We start from the raw sequence: 16,207 nt of genomic DNA, 5'->3' as shown, positions 1-16,207 counted from the left end.
TGTCGGGATGGTACCGGAACACGTCCGGGGACAACAGCGTGAGCAGCAGCTGGCGCAGAGCAGGGCGATAAAGGACAGTCAATGTGGATTTGTCAAGAGCGCATCACGCCAAGCCAACCCCATTTGCGTCTGTGACAGGGCGCCGGGCGGACAGCATGTGGGGGAAGCAGCAGACGTAATCGATCTTGATTTGAGGGAGACTCCGGAAATGCAGGCGATCCACAAGGAAAGCAGCAGAGGGTGGATGTGCAAGTGGCAGGTAGCCCGTGTTCAGCGTCACGGATGGCGCTCAGAACAGGCGAGCGCGTCGGGGGGAGCCCGCCGGGGCTAGGTGTGTGTCTGGCACCATTTCAGAGCCTCGCTATGACTTGGCTAAGGAGGCGGAGAGGATGCTGCCAGCCTTCGATGAAGCTGGGAGGGGTTGCAAGCACTTGGGCGGCAGGATCCAAAGTCCAACCGACCTCCCCGCGTCGGAGACTTGGTCTGAGAGCAACAAGATGAAATTCATGAAAGACGGGTGCAAAACTCTGCCCTGAGGCAGGAAAAGCAAACGCACGGCTACTGAGTGGGGACCTCCCGGCAGGGCGTGGGGGTCAGATCTGGGGGGCCAGATCTGGGGGCCGCGCCTTAGGGAAACGTGGACAAATGGAGCCAAGAGGGGAGGATTAAGGGGTAGAAAACCTGGCCTCGGAGGTGAGCCAAGGGTGGCGTCACTGTTGCCTTCTTGCCGAGCTATTAAAAAACGCCCCGAGCGGCGTCCCAGTGAGCTGAGACAGACCCGCGCCAACCTTGGGCCAAGGACGAGCCGGCGCGTCAGGTGGTTCCGGTGGCGCATGTGCTCTCTGCGTCTCGTATTGATCGCCGGCTTCCCATCTGGACACTTGCCCTGTCGCGGCAGCGTTCGTGCCGGGCCGGAACCGAACGTCTCCATCTGAGTGCCCAGATGGGCCCCTGGAGCATTTCCCACCGCAGGGGACATGGCATCATGCCGCAGGCCCCGAGGCAGCCACGGTGCCAGGCAGCGTGCCCTGTAAGCTGAGCACTTGGGCAGCCACCCAGGAAAGAGTCAGGTGCCACCCAGCTGACTACAGAGCAGCCACAGCCGGCAGCCTGTTTCTATTGGTGGTGCACAAAAGCTCCTGCCTCGGTACACAGAACAAAATTTATTCTGCCCATGGATGGAAAAAATCAGAGGGAACCTTGGTGCCCGGACATACCTGTGTGGGTGCTTCTCCAGCCCCTGTGAGTTTAGGACCTTTCTCCGTTCCCTGGGGAGCTCCTGGGGGTCTCTGCTAGACACAGAACGTGAGTCACGTTTATGTTGAACTCCCTCCACCTCGCTCCTACCCTCTGTGTTGAGAGCAGGGACTGCAAGATGCGACTGGCTCTGGGGCCTGTCCTGAGAACGCTCCATTCTGCCCAGCCACCCTCACTGTCAGAAGCTGGGGGGAGGGACTTTCCTTTGCCGGCCGGCCCAGCCCGGCCCCTTTCCAATCCACGCCGGCCCCAGGCAGCCGGCTACAGAAGCCCTGCCTGGGCCGATCGGGGAGAGGAACTTGTGTATCACCCTGGAGGCTCGGGGAGGCCCCCATGTTCCGGTGTGCTGCATTGGCGCCCTTGACTGCCCTGGCTGGGTCGCACCAGGCTCCTTTATCACTGGTACCTGCTTCTCTCCCAGCTTTTGCCCTTTCCGTGGGGCAGAGATTGTTTTCACCCCAGCTGTGTGTGACGTGTGCAGCAGGAGCACTGCACAGGGTGCGGTTAATGGGGCAGGAGCACTGCACAGGGGTGAGGCTGATGGGGCAGGAGCACTGCACGGGGGTGCGGTTAATGGGGCAGGAGCACTGCATGGGGGTGAGGCTGATGGGGCAGGAGCACTGCACGGGGGTGAGGCTGATGGGGCAGGAGCACTGCACGGGGGTGAGGCTGATGGGGGTGCTGTACAGGGGTCTGGGCTCCAGTCCCTCATGCTGTTACCCTAGTGGGGTGTGTGTCCGTCCATGCAGCCACCAGTAAATCCCAGCGCTCAAGTTTGCAGCTGGATTCTGCACTGGAGGGCACAGGAGGCAGGCCGGAGAGCTGGGGGAGGGTGGAGAAGCCAGCCCCCTGTGGCACGGGGAGGGCATGTGCCAAGCCAGGACCAGGAGAGGAAGAGGGGAAGGCGACCCAGGCTGGCGTGAGGGCCGCCCCCAGCTGGCCCCCCCAGGCTGACAAAAGCAGCAGGTCAGAGCCCTCCTGCAGTTACCAGAATCAAAACGAATGTTTGTTGGGTCCGTTTTCCAGCGTCTCGGCAAAGCTGTTCTCACCATTAGACTCACGTGCCCTCTGATGAGTGGGACTGGAACTGCTCACCATGTGTCATAGGCACTATACTGCTAGCAGCCAGCGGAGAGTCTTCTTTAGTGGGAGGGAGCTGGGTGCGGGAGGGTCTCTGCTCTGTCCGCACCGACATGGCGGCTGTTGTCTGCAGCGAAGTGACAAAGCAGCAGCCTCATTATAACATACCTGGAGATCCAGCCTCCAGCTGGGACACCCTGACACCTCCTGTGCGGGAACCACTTGATCCCGCCGGGGTGGGGCGTGCCCGCACCGACCCTGCCTGCCGCGCTGCAGAGCGCGGAGCCCAGCGGAAGCCCGGGAGGGCTTTTTGGGAGGATGCGGTGGAACCACAGGCGGAACCATGCGCCGTGTCTCACAGACTCCTTGCAAAGTGCCTGCGTAGCAGTGATGGAGGCTAATTTCTGACCCGGAGCCGGCTCTGTGCGGTCCTAACCCTGCCATGTGCACTTGGCTGGCCTCGAAAATCAATAGCAGACAGGTGCGGAGCTCGTCCATTTCCCCAGCCCCGGAAAGCCGCTGGGTCTTTCCTAGTGACTGAGAACGGTCTGACGACGGCTCCCGGCTTCAGAAGTTGAACTTGGCTCATGCCGGGCCGGGAGGGGCGGCTGCTTCTGACCCGTTTCCCCGGCACCCGACTCAGTCTTGAAACAAACGCTTGATTTCCAGCCGTTTTTGGCTCTTGTGAAATCCCCCCCCGGGTATAACGCAGGGAGCAGAGTGCCCGGAGCTGCTCCGATCACGCCCATCAAGATTAGACAGTCCCGGCACCTAATGAATGAACAGTCCCTGCTCAGTAGGGAGAAGCGAGGGTTTGAGGCTTCGGGAGATCAGCAGGCTCTTAGAAAGCAGTGGTCACGCAGCTGAGCCTTGGTAGCTGCCGCCTTGAAAGCCAGGCCCAGTCGGCGTGGCAAAGGCCAGCGTCGCCGCGGTTCGGAAACTGAAGCCGTTGCCTGCCACTCTCAGAGCCTCTCCCCCAGCCCCAGGGATCTCTCCTGGCAGCAGCAAGGAATAAAGGTTCCTCTTGCTTTGATTCTCAGCTGGAAGCTGCTCTGTGGGTTTGTGAATGGAGCCTGCTGTGAAAGGAGCGAGCGGTTAACCCCTTCCCTCCTCTGGCTTCCCTGGGCCGCGGCGCGGCTCTCGCCCTGCGGCGGGGTCGTGGAATCATAAACCTCTGGAACCGGAAGGGGGCTCCAGGGGTCAAGTCCTGGTCCCAGCCCCGGCCTTTGAGGCAGGATTGTTCTAGACCACCCCTGCCCGGTGTCTGTCCAACCTGCTCGTAAATATCTCCCGTGATGAAGAGCCCAATTTATCCCAGTGCTTGTCCCTTACTCCCAGCCCCTGGTTGGTTCTTGAGGAATCCTGGACCCCTGTGGACTGAGAGCCGGGAGAGGCTGGAGGCAAGGCCATGGTTTACCCGGGCACCTGGCCAGGTGCTAGGCCGTGGGCATCCGCAGTGCCTCCTCACTGCGCCCAAGCACCTCCAGGCCTTGCCCGCTCCCGCCGGCGGGATAGAGCCAAATTCACCACCTTGGATTGGCTTTGCCCTCTGCCCCGCCCTGCCCATGTGGCTGCGAAGCCGGCTGCTGTGGCTGGCGACAGTCCAGGAGCAGGCAGGCCCGTGGGCCGGATCCGCTTTTGTTTCCTTTCGTTGTACAGCCCTGCACAACAGCCTCCCGGAGCAGAGACAGCACCTGCCTGCCCAGTGCCACCCAGTGCCCCCAGGCAAACACAGACCCGCACACGGTGCCCCCAGGCAGACACAGACCTGCAGGCGGTACCCCCAGGCAGACACAGACCCGCACACGGTGCCCCGAGGCAGACACAGACCCGCACACGGTGCCCCCAGGCAGACACAGACCCGCACACGGTGCCCCCGGGCAGACACAGACCCGCACACGGTGCCCCCGGGCACACACAGACCCGCACACGGTGCCCCCAGGCAGACACAGACCTGCAGGCGGTACCCCCAGGCAGACACAGACCCGCACACGGTGCCCCCGGGCAGACACAGACCCGCACACGGTGCCCCCAGGCAGACACAGACCTGCAGGCGGTACCCCCAGGCAGACACAGACCCGCACACGGTGCCCCCGGGCAGACACAGACCCGCACACAGTGCCCCCAGGCAGACACAGACCTGCAGGCGGTACCCCCAGGCAGACACAGACCCGTACACGGTGCCCCCGGGCAGACACAGACCCGCACACGGTGCCCCCGGGCAGACACAGACCCGCACACGGTGCCCCGAGGCAGACACACACCCGCACACGGTGCCCCCGGGCAGACACACACCCGCACACGGTGCCCCCGGGCAGACACAGACCTGCACACGGTGCCCCGAGGCAGACACAGACCCGCACACGATGCCCCCGGGCAGACACAGACCTGCACACGGTGCCCCCGGGCAGACACAGACCCGCACACGGTGCCCCCGGGCAGACACAGATCTGCAGGCGGTGCCCCCGGGCAGACACAGACCTGCAGGCGGTGGCCCCGGGCAGACACAGACCCGCACACGGTGCCCCGAGGCAGACACAGACCCACACGCGGTGGCCCCGGGCAGACACAGACCTGCAGGCGGTGGCCCCGGGACAGACACAGACCCGCACACGGTGCCCCGAGGCAGACACAGACCCACACGCGGTGGCCCCGGGCAGACACAGACCTGCAGGCGGTGCCCCCGGGCAGACACAGACCCGCACACGGTGCCCCCAGGCAGACACAGACCCGCACACGGTGCCCCCGGGCAGACACAGACCCACACGCGGTGGCCCCGGGCAGACACAGACCCGCACACGGTGCCCCCGGGCAGACACAGACCTGCACACGGTGCCCCTGGGCAGACACAGACCTGCACACGGTGCCACCTGGGCAGACACAGACCCGCAGGCGGTGCCCCCGGGCAGACACAGACCCGCAGGCGGTGCCCCCGGGCAGACACAGACCCGCAGGCGGTGCCCCCGGGCAGACACAGACCCGCACGCGGTGCCCCTGGGCAGACACAGACCTGGATGCTGATTAAAATACTAGTGAGAACTAGGTAGGCTCCCTAGGTGGGCTCCACTGGGGGACGTGAGCAGAGGGCGGTGGTGGCGGATGGGTTGCGCGTGCCGGGGAGGAATGTGGCGGGGGGGTTTCTGCGCTGTGCAGCCGATCCCCCAGAGCTGAGCAGCAGCCGGGGGCTTAAGCTGCGGCTCAGTCTGCTAAGCCGTCAAATTGTGCGTGTGCTGAGTAGCCTGACGCCGTTCCGGAGATCTGCAGGCTGACGATCCCCAGAGAAAAGCCTCCAGCCCCGCCCAGTCCCCTCCAGTGCCTCCATCCCGCCCTGGCACCCCCAGGCCTTTGCTAGTCAGCATGCCGGCCGGGGGCGAAGCCCTCAGCGTCCTGGCTCTGGGCACATCCACGCCCAGTCCTGGTCCTGCATTCATCCTTCCTCCCCGCCCAGCGCCGGGCTGGCATTTGGGGGACCGGTCCCTCTACCACTCCCCACTCACGAAGCCTTCCCGGCTGAAGTTGGTGCCCGCCGGGCACAGCTGTCTCTGGCCACCGGAGCATCTGCAGGGGGAGCTGGGCGGTGCCCAAGCAGGGCCCGGCTGGGCACAGCATCCCCCGCAGTTGTCCTTTGACCCCCACGCCTGCGCTGCGTTGTCTGAAAGACGACAGTACAACGGAGAGCAAGGAGGCAGGGACCCCTTTCCCCCGGAGAGAGCTCCCTGCTCTTGGGGAGCCCTGTTCTCCCCCCCAGCTTCTGGGGCTGCTCAGGGCTGATCCCACATAGCTTGGGTGGGTCCTGAGCAGGCAGGAAGGGGTGCTCCCTCCCTGCCCACGGAACGGGCGCGCGCACAGGGCGCTGCCCACGAGGCAGAGCCAGGAGCGCCCCTGCTGCGTGGAATGCAGGGTGCTCCCTGCCAGTGATGTGACCGGCAGGGACGGCGCGTAACTCGGAGGGGTGGGGCCCGGGAGGAGGCGCTGCCCCACATGGGACAGGGGGCATGGCTCCCGGAGCGGGGGAGCTCTGCATGGGAGATCAGAGTCCACGGGAGGGCTGGCTGGGGTAGGCAGCGTGGAGCGCGAAGGGCACAAGCACCGCCCAGTTCCAGAGCCCTCTCGTGCTCAGAGCCACCGGGATACCCCACGCCTGGTCCCGAGAGGCAAATTGGCAACACACGCCGCTCTCTCTCCCCATAGTCATTAGCGAGCGGCCTTGTGAGTCGCTCATTAGCATCTCATCTGCATTCCCCGCACTGACGAGCCCGCGTGAAGCGTGGCTTGAGTCGTTTCTTCCCAACGTGTCGGTTTCGGGGGTTCCCGAGCTGCTGACTGGCCCCCAGGCTGGCCAGTAGCTCAGCCGGGCGTGGGGGTGGCAGGGGCTCCGGGTGTCTGCCAGAGGGGCCGTCAGGCCATGGGCCCGCTGCCAGACCTGGGAGACCTGGGAGAGGCAGCCCGGAGTTCATGGCTCTCCAGGTGTGAGCGCGCCAGGCGGAGTTGGGTGCTGGTGGCACACGCTGGGGTTGCGTGGCAGGCGGGCACCGTGGGCAGGGCGCAGGAGGAGGCTGGATTCTGCGCCTGCCTCTTGAGCTATGTTCCCCTCGCGGGGAGAACGGCGTTAAAAAAAAAAGTGACCATTGTGATTTTCTCAGAGAAAACACCCCCCGCCTCCCCCCAGGCCGCTTGGAAACCTGGCTTAACAGCTGCTCTTTTTGTAGACCCTACCAAAACCGACTGTTTCAAGTCCGCCTCCTCCCGCGGTCTCTTCCACCTCAGTGGATGAACAAAGCCACGAAACCCCTCTCCCTGCTGGTAGATGGGGCGTCTGATCCAGAGCCACTGAGATGACGGCGGAGTCCCGCCCTCCCCTCCGTACAGATGTGTGTGCAGATGTGGTCGTCTCACCTCAGAAAGCGAGCTTGGCGTTAGAGAAGGGTCAGAAAAGGGCCACAAAAAGGAGGAGTGGTTTGGAACAGGTTCCATATGAAGAGAAATTAAGCAGTCTGGGTCTTTTCAGCTTAGAAAAGAGGAATCTAAGGAGGGATAGGAGAGAGGGTTTCAAAATCACAATTGGTGCAGAGAACGTGAATAAGGCAAAGTTATTTGCTTGTTCGCACAACATAAGACCTAGAGGTCACCATATGAAATGAACAGGGAGCAGGTTTAAAACAAACCAAAGGACATTTCTCTTCACGCAGCGCACAGTTAACCTGTGGAACTCCTCGCCAGAGGATGTTGTGGAGGCCAGGACATTAACAGGGTTCAGAAAAGAGCTAGATAGATTCATGGAGGTTAGGTCCGTCAATGGCTCTTGGGTAGGATGGTGTCAGGGGCTGGGAATAGGTGACAGGAAGGATCACTTGATCATTCCCTGTTCTGTTCACTCCCTCGGGGGCATCTGGCATTGGCCACTGTGGGCAGACAGGACACTGGGCGGGATGGGGCGTTGGTCTGACCCAGTGTGGCCGTTCTCATGCACCTTGGGGCTGGAAAGAGGCAGCGCTCCCGCACTGGGGCCAGGGCCTTGCCTGGGGCAGCCTGCCGGACGAGAAGAGGCCCTGGATGGCCAGGTCCACCGGGCCGGGCCCTGATTCTCCTCTGTCTCCAGGTGGACAGGAGCGAGGTCATCAAGAGCAACCTCCACCCCGTCTTCTCCAAGGTCTTCTCGGTGGACTACTACTTCGAGGAGGTGCAGAAGCTGCGCTTCGAGGTGTACGACAGCCATGGGCACGCCAGCCTGGGGACGCATGACGACGACTTCCTGGGGGGCATGGAGTGCACCGTGGGCCAGGTACTCGCCCGCAGGGGCCGCGGCTCTCCCCTGCCCCCGGGCTGGCCGGGGCCCGTCCCTGGCTCCCATGGAGCTGCTCTCTTCCTCCCTGCCCAGACCCGCGTGGGAATCGGGGAGTGCCGGCTGCTGCCAGGCCCCCCGTGCACGGCTCTGCCAGGGCTGGGGGAGCCCACCCAGGACTCTCTGCCAACCCGGCCGGGGGCCGGGAAATGCCCCAGAGGCCTTGGGGGGGGGCAGAGGGAGGATGTCGCAGGTTAACAAGGCCAAGGCTGGGGGAACATGAGGCTCCCGGCTCCGGGAAAGGGGCCGATTTCAGCCAGGAGGGCCCAGGCCTCTCCCCGCAGCCTGGGAATGGCCGGCGAGAAGGGCTGCCGACACTGCGACCAAACGCAATCGCACACCTTTGCCCTCGCCTTCTGCGAGGCCCCCTGCTCACTCCGGCCCCCTCCCTTGTGTGCCCCCCGCCCCGCTCGTTTTCACCAGGCTGGGAGGATCCCTTTCCGTCCGGGCTGCCCTACCCGCAAGCCTTTGCCCCCTGCAGCGTTTCCGGGCGGCGGGTGCTGCCCTGGGTGGCCCCGGTCTCCCTGGGGAGAAGCGCGTCTCCAGGGAGGGGGGGTGGATGGCACGTCCCCTCCTCCTCCCCGGCCCTTGGGGGGTCTCTGAGGTGGCCCCGGCTCCACCAGGAGGTTGGCAGGCTCGGGCCAGGCTGGGAGAGCACGGTGTGTGGTACAGGCTTGGCTCAGCGCTGGGTCCAGCTGCGGGGGTTCACTGACATCCTCCGGCATTAGTCTGCCTCCGTGTGACTCGCACCAACGTCCCCCGAGCCAACGCACGCACGAGCGTCTCCCCCAAGGCAACACGCACACGAGCGTCTCCCCCAAGCCAACATGCGCACAAGCGCCTCCCCTGAGCCAACGCGCGCACGAGCGTCTCCCCCGAGTAACATATGCATGAGTGTCTCCCCCAAGCCAACACGCACACGAGTGTTTCCCCTGAGCCAACGTACGCACGAGCGTCTCCCCCGAGTAACATATGCATGAGCGTCTCCCCGAAGCCAACACGCACACGAGCGTCTCCCCTGAGCCAACGCGCGCACGAGCGTCTCCCCCGAGCCAACGTGTGCACGAGGGTCTCCCTTGAGCCAACCCGCGCACGAGCGTCTCCCCCGAGCCAACGTGCGCACGTGCGTCTTGCCCGAGCCAACGCGCGCACGAGTGTCTCCCTCGAGCCAACGTGCACACGAGCGCCTCCCCCGAGCCAACGCGCGCACGTGCGTCTTGCCCGAGCCAACGTACGCACGAGCGTCTCCCCCGAGTAACATGTGCATGAGCGTCTCCCCCAAGCCAACACGCACACGAGCGTCTCCCCTGAGCCAACACGCACACGAGCGTCTCCCCTGAGCCAACACGCACACGAGCGTCTCCCCTGAGCCAACGCGCGCACGAGGGTCTCCCCCAAGCCAACACGCACACGAGCGTCTCCCCTGAGCCAACACGCGCACGAGCGTCTCCCCCGAGCCAACGTGTGCACGAGGGTCTCCCCTGAGCCAACCCGCGCACGAGCGTCTCCCCCGAGCCAACGTGCACACGAGCGCCTCCCCTGAGCCAACGCGCGCACAAGCGCCTCCCCCGAGCCAATGCGCACACGAGCGTCTTGCCCGAGCCAACACACTTGCAAACTCTTTCCCTGGCCGTGTTGCATGCACCGTGCTCCTGCGGCTCCTAGCACAGCTCCGGGGCTGCGGGACACGTGGGGGGCTCTCTCCCCGGGAGGTGTTGCTTGGCCCCACGGCTCCCCAGCCTCAGGGCATCCCGCTGACCCGCCAGCCCCTCCCCGTTCCCTGGGGCATCGCGTGGGCTTGCGTCTGCCGCCTCCCCATGCGCGCTCTCCTCGTCCCTTCCAGATCGTGGCCCAGAAGCGGGTGACCAAGCCGCTGTTCCTCAAGTACGGGAAGTACGCTGGCAAGTCCACCATCACGGTGAGTGTGGCCGCCCCGGCCCGGGCTCCAGGCTGGCTCCGGCTCAGCACCGCCCCCACCTCAGGCCTGCTGCTCGCCCAGCCGGCAGGGAACGGGGACGGGTGCCCGCTGGGGCCTGGAAGGGGCCTGGAAGGGGACAGGAAGGGGCAGCCCGGAGCTGCACCGCGCTCTCGCTGCCTCAGTGCCACACGGCTCTGCCAGGGAACCCGCCCGCCAGGGACCCGTCCGGCAGGCTCAGAGCCTGATGCTCCGTGGGCAGGAGCCGTCTCTGGGGGGCTTCCCGGCGCCCTGGTCCCCCCCACCCTTGCTCAAGCTGTGGGCGGCTGGTGAAGGCCCAGCTGGGGAGGGTAAACCCTACCCCCACCCATTCCACCTCAGGCCCCGCCCCTGGGGCCAAGCCCCGCCCACTCCCATCCTAATGCTTCCTGGCCACCTGGAGGGCCCAGTCTGCCACGCTGCAGCCCCAGCCCCACCAGCTGGCCAAGGAGCAGGGCAGCCACACCCCCCAGTGGCCGGGCTTGTAGGCACTTCTGGGAAGGCTGTGCCTCCCCTTGCCTGCATCACCCGCTGCCCCTGTTTGACCCCTCGTGCCCAGGGAGGGACCCTGCCACGTCCTCCGGGGCTCCAGCACGGACGATCCTGCTGCCGGGGTGAACTCCTATTGCCCCTCTCCTCCAGCCCGTCCCACCCTGGCACGGCCTTGCCCAGACCTGCCCCCTCCCGGCCCCCGGCCTGGCAGACGTGGCTTAGGGCAGGGGGCAGTCCCCCCCGGATCTCAGCACGGGCCCCGCTCCTGCCCACCGAGGAAGCCCCCAGAGCCCAGCGCGGCCACGGTGGGGCGGGCTTTGTCCCTGTCTCTGAGGGCCCCTTGGCGCTGTCCCTGCAGGTGCTGTCAGAGGAGATTTCCGGGAACAACGGCTACGTGGAACTGGCCTTCCGGGCTAAGAAGCTGGACGACAAGGTGCCCGTTGCCTTCGCCCCCCCTCCCCCCTCCCCGAGGCCCCGCGAGCTGTGGGCAAAGGTGCACTCTGGGGCGCGGCCGCGCTGTGATTTACGGCGAGCTGGAGCCGGGGCGGCTGGGTGGCTCCGGTGCTGCTCTGGCACCTCCCCAACGCTCTGGTGCGGGTGGGAGAGGCTGGCGAGTGGGGGCTACCCCCCCGCATGATGGGAGCCGCCGCGCCAGCTCGCCCCTCCCCAGCCTGGCCATGGAGCTCAGTCCCACCCTGGCTCCTCCGCTCAGCCTGCCCTTGGCACGGCGGGTTGTGCTGGGGCCACGGTCCCGGTCAAACCCAGCCCCACTGCCCAGAGCCCCTCGGGAAAGCCCGGCTGGCAGAGAGGCTGGCTGGCAAGGCACCGGGGCAGATTGCTGGGTGCTCCAAGGGCGCGGCGAGAATGCAGGAGCCACGGGCAAGGGCAGGGCCAGATGGGCACAAGGCAGCGCCAGGCATGGCCAGTTTCCCAGCGTGGCCGTGGCATGGCAGGGGCAGGGCGGTGCCCCCCAAGGCAAGAGGCCTTCAGGGAGGGGCTGGCGCAGTCTCCTGGGTGCTCAGAGCTCCCATCCCGGGCAGAGCCGGCCTCCAGCTGGGAGGAGGTGCCAAGGGAAGGTTCAGCCCGGAGGCTGTTGGGGGAGATGGCCCGGGGGTTGGCCCTGCTCTCTAGGCTGGCCCGTGCCTCATTGCACTGGCCTGGCAGGGCTGGCACCATGCCCGGGGCAGGGGGGCAGCCAGCAGCCATGGGGCTCACGGTGCCCGTCTGCCCCCTCCCCCCGGCAGGATCTCTTCAGCAAGTCGGATCCCTTCCTGGAGCTCTACCGGATCAACGACGACGGCAGCGAGCAGCTGGTGTACCGCACCGAGGTGGGGCCCAGCCCCCCGCCAGCCCCGGGCACAGAGAGCGGGACAGGCCACGGAGGGGGGGAGCTGAGGGTCAAAGGGGTGGGGCGGGAGGAGGAGGGATGGGGGATGGGTAGCAGAGGAGGGGATGGGCTGGGAGTGACCGGATCTAGTTACACTGAAGGGGGCAGCCCCCCCAGTGCCTCTCTTTCCAATGCTGCCCCCCCCAGCAAAGCAACCCCCCTGGCAGAGCAAGCCCCCCAGGAGCCGTAACGAGAAGAGGGCTGGGCCCCCCGCTGCTCCCTGCGCTGGCAGTGCACAATGGACATGCCAGCTGCTGCTCTGCTCCCGGCTGCCTGACGGGCCTAGGAGGGTTAGGCACTTAGCAGAGCTATTACGCTGTCAGGGGCTGTCAGCTCCTGCCTCTGGCTGTCCGCCCCTGCCGGCCGCCTGGGGCCCGCGAGCCATGCTGCGGGGAGGGGGCAAGGCTGACACTTGTGCTGCCGGTCCAGGGAGTCCCCTAGGGCAGGGCTGCCTAGGGCACAGGGCCCTCCCCTGCCTGGGTCTCCATGCCGCACCTCCACGGGGCCTGGGAGGTGGGCAGGTCCAAGGACAGGGGGGCTCTGCTCACGCTGCCCCTCTTGCTCTCTCAGGTGGTCAAGAACAACCTGAGCCCGGTGTGGGAGCCGTTCAAGGTCTCGCTGAACTCCCTGTGCAGCTGCGAGGAGCAGAGGAAACTGAGGGTGAGGAAGGGAAGGGGGCAGAGCCTACGTTGCCTGCCCTTTTGGGGAGCAGAAAGGGACCACGCCTGGAGTCCCCTGCAAGTGGGGCTTGCCCTGTCACCATGCAACCTGCCCCCAGGTTCAAAGGCAGCTGGGGCATGATGGAGCAGAGGAAATACATCCTCACGCCATAGGCTTGACCTGTGGAACTCACTGCTGCAGGACACTCGTGTGTTTGTGAGTGTAGCCGCTGCAGTGACTGGGGCCATCAGCCCTCCCACTTCAGTGCCTGAACCAGCCCACAAGAAGAGGAAGTGCCTCATCGTGTGCTGATACCTACCTGTCCAGGTGTGTCCGGCCCTTCTCCTGAAGTGTCTCGTAGGAGGGGGGATGCCAGGACTGGGAAAGGCCTGCCTCGTGAGGGAGGGAAGGTGGGTCTCTGGCTGAGCCGGGCTCTCTCCTCACAGGGTGTGGTCTTTGACTACGACTCCCGGGGGAAACACGACTTCATCGGCGAGTTTTACACCACCTTTGAGGAGATGCAGAAGGCAACGGGGGAGAACAAGGTCTGTGGTGAGGGGCGGGGCCCTGCGTGGCTGAGCGGGCCGGCCGCTGGTGAACGTGCCCGGGAGGTGACGTGGCCGTCCCCTGCCTCAGCCCCTGGCGTGTGTGCTCTGGGTGTTTGCCTGAGCTGCTCCCCGTGCGGGAGGCAAAACGTTTTCAGTGGCCCCCGGCAAGTGTCCCAAAACTGGGGCTTTCCCCTTTTTCAGGGTGTGGGGGGGGCTGTTTTTCCCCTTTTCTCCCCTGCTCTTGCCATGGAAAAGGAAAAAAGGGAAAAAAACCCCAAACTATCAAGCCAACCCCCCAATGCTCTGGGCTGTTTTTTATTTTCTTGAGCTGTTTTGAGACACAAACTTACCCTGGTGGGCATAGGCCAGGCGCGGCTGGACAAGCGGCCGCAGGGATGCGCGGGTGATGGTACCCGCGGGCGTGGGGTGTGGCATTGCCGGGTGCACCTGGGAGGCTGGGCTCCGGGGCCGCTCGCCTGCCGATCCCACATCTCCGCAGCTGTGATGGCACGTTGGAGAGTCCCCCGACCCTGCACCCCCATCCCAGCCAGATGTGACTCTCAGTCAGCCAGTGGAGTAGGAGTTTTATTGGTTCTCAGGGACACAGGCGATGGCAGCAGGAAACACTGAGAGCAGACAGCCTTACCCCCCTGAGGGGAGGGGGTCAAGGGCCTCTGAACCCCCCTGTCCTGGCTCAGGAGACCCCCCCTGCCCCACGGGGCCCTGCACAGACACAGTCACTGGGCAGCACAGGCTCCCAAAAGCAGACAGCCCCCCGCGCCGTCACCGCTGCTTTCTCTGTCGTGCTCCCAGGTGCAGTGGGACTGTATGAACCCCAAGTACAAACTCAAGAAACGCAATTACAAGAACTCGGGTGTGATCATCCTACTGGATCTGAAGGTGAGCGGGGAGCAGAGCCCGGCCCGCCCTGGGCGTCTCGGGGGGCTCAGCGTGCCCTGGGCAGTAGGAAGGGCCCCGTGCTGACCCTGGGGGAAGCCGCCCAGTGCCTGGTGGCGACTCAGTGCCCCAGCGCCATGCGGGCCCCTCGATGCCAGCGGGCCTAGCGGGGGGTGAGGGAGCCTTTGTGCTCCAGGGGAAGGCGGCTGGTCGGAGCAGCCGGCGGGACGTGCTCCAGCTCTGAGGCTGGTTGGTAAAGGAGTAGCGAGCCCGTCGGAGCCGTGTTCTGCCCTGGCGCGGTGACACTGACCGACGTGTCGCGCTGTCTCCAGACCCCTTCTCTGGCCGCGGGCTCCCGGGTCCCGGCGGGCTCGTGTCTCTCCTCCCGGGCTGCGTGTGCCTGGGTCGCTGCCTGCGGGCTGGCTAACTGGGCCTTTGTTCGGCAGCTCCACAGGGTGTACTCCTTCCTGGACTACATCATGGGCGGATGCCAGATCCACTTCACGGTGAGTAACGCCCCCAGCCGCCCTGCGGGACGGGCAGCCAGTCGGGATGAAAGCCTGGCACAGACCTGGCCCTGGGTGACCCAGGGCGGAAGGCTCAGCCCCTGGCCAGGGAACTGGCACGGCTCAGGCCCTTCCAGGGGCATGGCCGGCTCAGGAGCCAGGCAATCGGGCAGGGGGTGTTCCCCTCTTTGCCACCTGCGCCTCCCCCGGGCATGGCTCGCTGGGCTGCTCTCTGGTTCCCGGTGGGGAAATCTTCCCGGCATGCAGAGGGCCAAGGGCTGAGTGGGCGTAGAGTGCTGCGCTCACTAGGCTGCCTGGCCTGTCCCCCATATCAGCCCCGGGTGCCTCCCCCACAAGGGACTGGAATGGCAAACAGGACGTATGAGCCACCTTGGGCTTAAGAGCTCTGGCAGGGGCCCATGGAAGGGTTGCGTGCCCGGAGAGGGGTATGTGGTACCCCAAGTTCTCCGCCCTGCAGCTGCGTGGGTCCCTAGCGCGGCTCCCACTTCTGGGCCTCGCCGCGCTCCGGGCCTGACAAGAAGCGCAGGGGCCAGGAGCACACTGGCTGCCGTCCCTGGCAGCCATCAACCCCGATGACCCAGCTAGAGGGGCTGATGTTACAGCTGCGTCCCTGGGGGGCGTAGCAGGGGGCGTAGCAGGCAGCCTGCCCCCGCTGCTTAACCGCCGGCCCCGCAGCTGGCCCGGCTCCTGCGTGGCTCTAGCTGTCCAGAAATCCCCCACGCTCCAGGGGGAAGGCGCCTGCTCAGCATGCAGGTGAGTTCGAACTTGGACATCTTGGCCCAGCTCGGACCCAGTAGCAGGCTCCCCCCCCCCGAGAATCGGTTTGCTAGCCGACGGAGGTTCCGAGGGGCTTCTTAAGGGCTGCTCCCCCCCGAGCCAGCATCACACTGCTGCCTTATGATTGATCAGTCCGAGTAATTAAAACCCTAGGTACCTGGCGCTGGCGCTAGCTGGCTGCTGTGAGGTTGTGCAAGAACCGCACGCAGCTGGGTGCTGTAGCCGGGAGTCACCGGGGGTGTCCTGACGGGTGTCCTGCTCGGCCGGTGCCGATACCCGGACGGCCGTGCGCTCGCGCTCCTCCTGCGCGTCGGGTCTGTGCCACCACAGCCGACGCCGAGAGCCCCCCAGCGCCCCCAGTCACATACAGATCCAAGGTGCCCGGCCAGGTGTCTTGGAAACCAAGCACAGTCTGAGCTTCCCCGGACCAGATGTCACAGCTGGCCAAGGACGTGTGCCCGGCTCAGTCGGAGACGTGGATCCCTCGCTGCCCCCCGGCCGGGCAACGGCGGCTCTTTGGGGCTCCCTTCTACACCCAGGTGCACGCTAGCGGCCCCTCACTCCTGACGCAGCCGGTCGCACCCTCTGCCGTACCCAGCTCCCCCGTTACCCTGACGGAGGGATCACTGCCCAGCCTGCGCTCTGTGAGCCGCACTCAGCCTGGGCCGCGTTGTTCCTGTGACCTGGGGGGGTCGGTCCCGAGATGTTGCGCCGTGAGGTGCTGCATTAGGGCCCCTCTGGAACGTGCTCACGACCCAGGCCCGGGCCCACGTAGGTCTGAGCGTT

At 65.6% G+C, this 16,207-nt stretch overlaps 1 protein-coding gene and 1 non-coding gene across 2 annotated transcripts in view; one reads left to right on the top strand and one right to left on the bottom strand.

Moving 5' to 3' along the window:
- CPNE7 (copine 7) overlaps positions 1-16,207 on the top strand; it is a 36,148-nt gene that overhangs the window by 6,757 nt on the left and 13,184 nt on the right. The window contains exons 3-10 of the mRNA XM_075939837.1: positions 7,937-8,119; positions 10,023-10,097; positions 10,984-11,058; positions 11,870-11,953; positions 12,583-12,672; positions 13,119-13,217; positions 14,034-14,120; positions 14,564-14,623. Coding sequence (XP_075795952.1) covers positions 7,937-8,119; positions 10,023-10,097; positions 10,984-11,058; positions 11,870-11,953; positions 12,583-12,672; positions 13,119-13,217; positions 14,034-14,120; positions 14,564-14,623 — 753 coding nt within the window. The remainder of the gene's footprint in view (positions 1-7,936; positions 8,120-10,022; positions 10,098-10,983; positions 11,059-11,869; positions 11,954-12,582; positions 12,673-13,118; positions 13,218-14,033; positions 14,121-14,563; positions 14,624-16,207) is intronic.
- On the bottom strand, positions 13,371-13,488 carry LOC142831192 (small nucleolar RNA SNORA26). Its single transcript, XR_012906839.1, has one exon. It is a non-coding gene; the product is annotated as a small nucleolar RNA SNORA26 (small nucleolar RNA).

The sequence above is a fragment of the Pelodiscus sinensis genome, chromosome 12 (assembly GCF_049634645.1).
Source record: "Pelodiscus sinensis isolate JC-2024 chromosome 12, ASM4963464v1, whole genome shotgun sequence".
In the NCBI taxonomy this organism is placed as follows: Eukaryota; Metazoa; Chordata; order Testudines; family Trionychidae; genus Pelodiscus; species Pelodiscus sinensis.
This window is presented reverse-complemented; position numbering and strand designations above follow the sequence as displayed.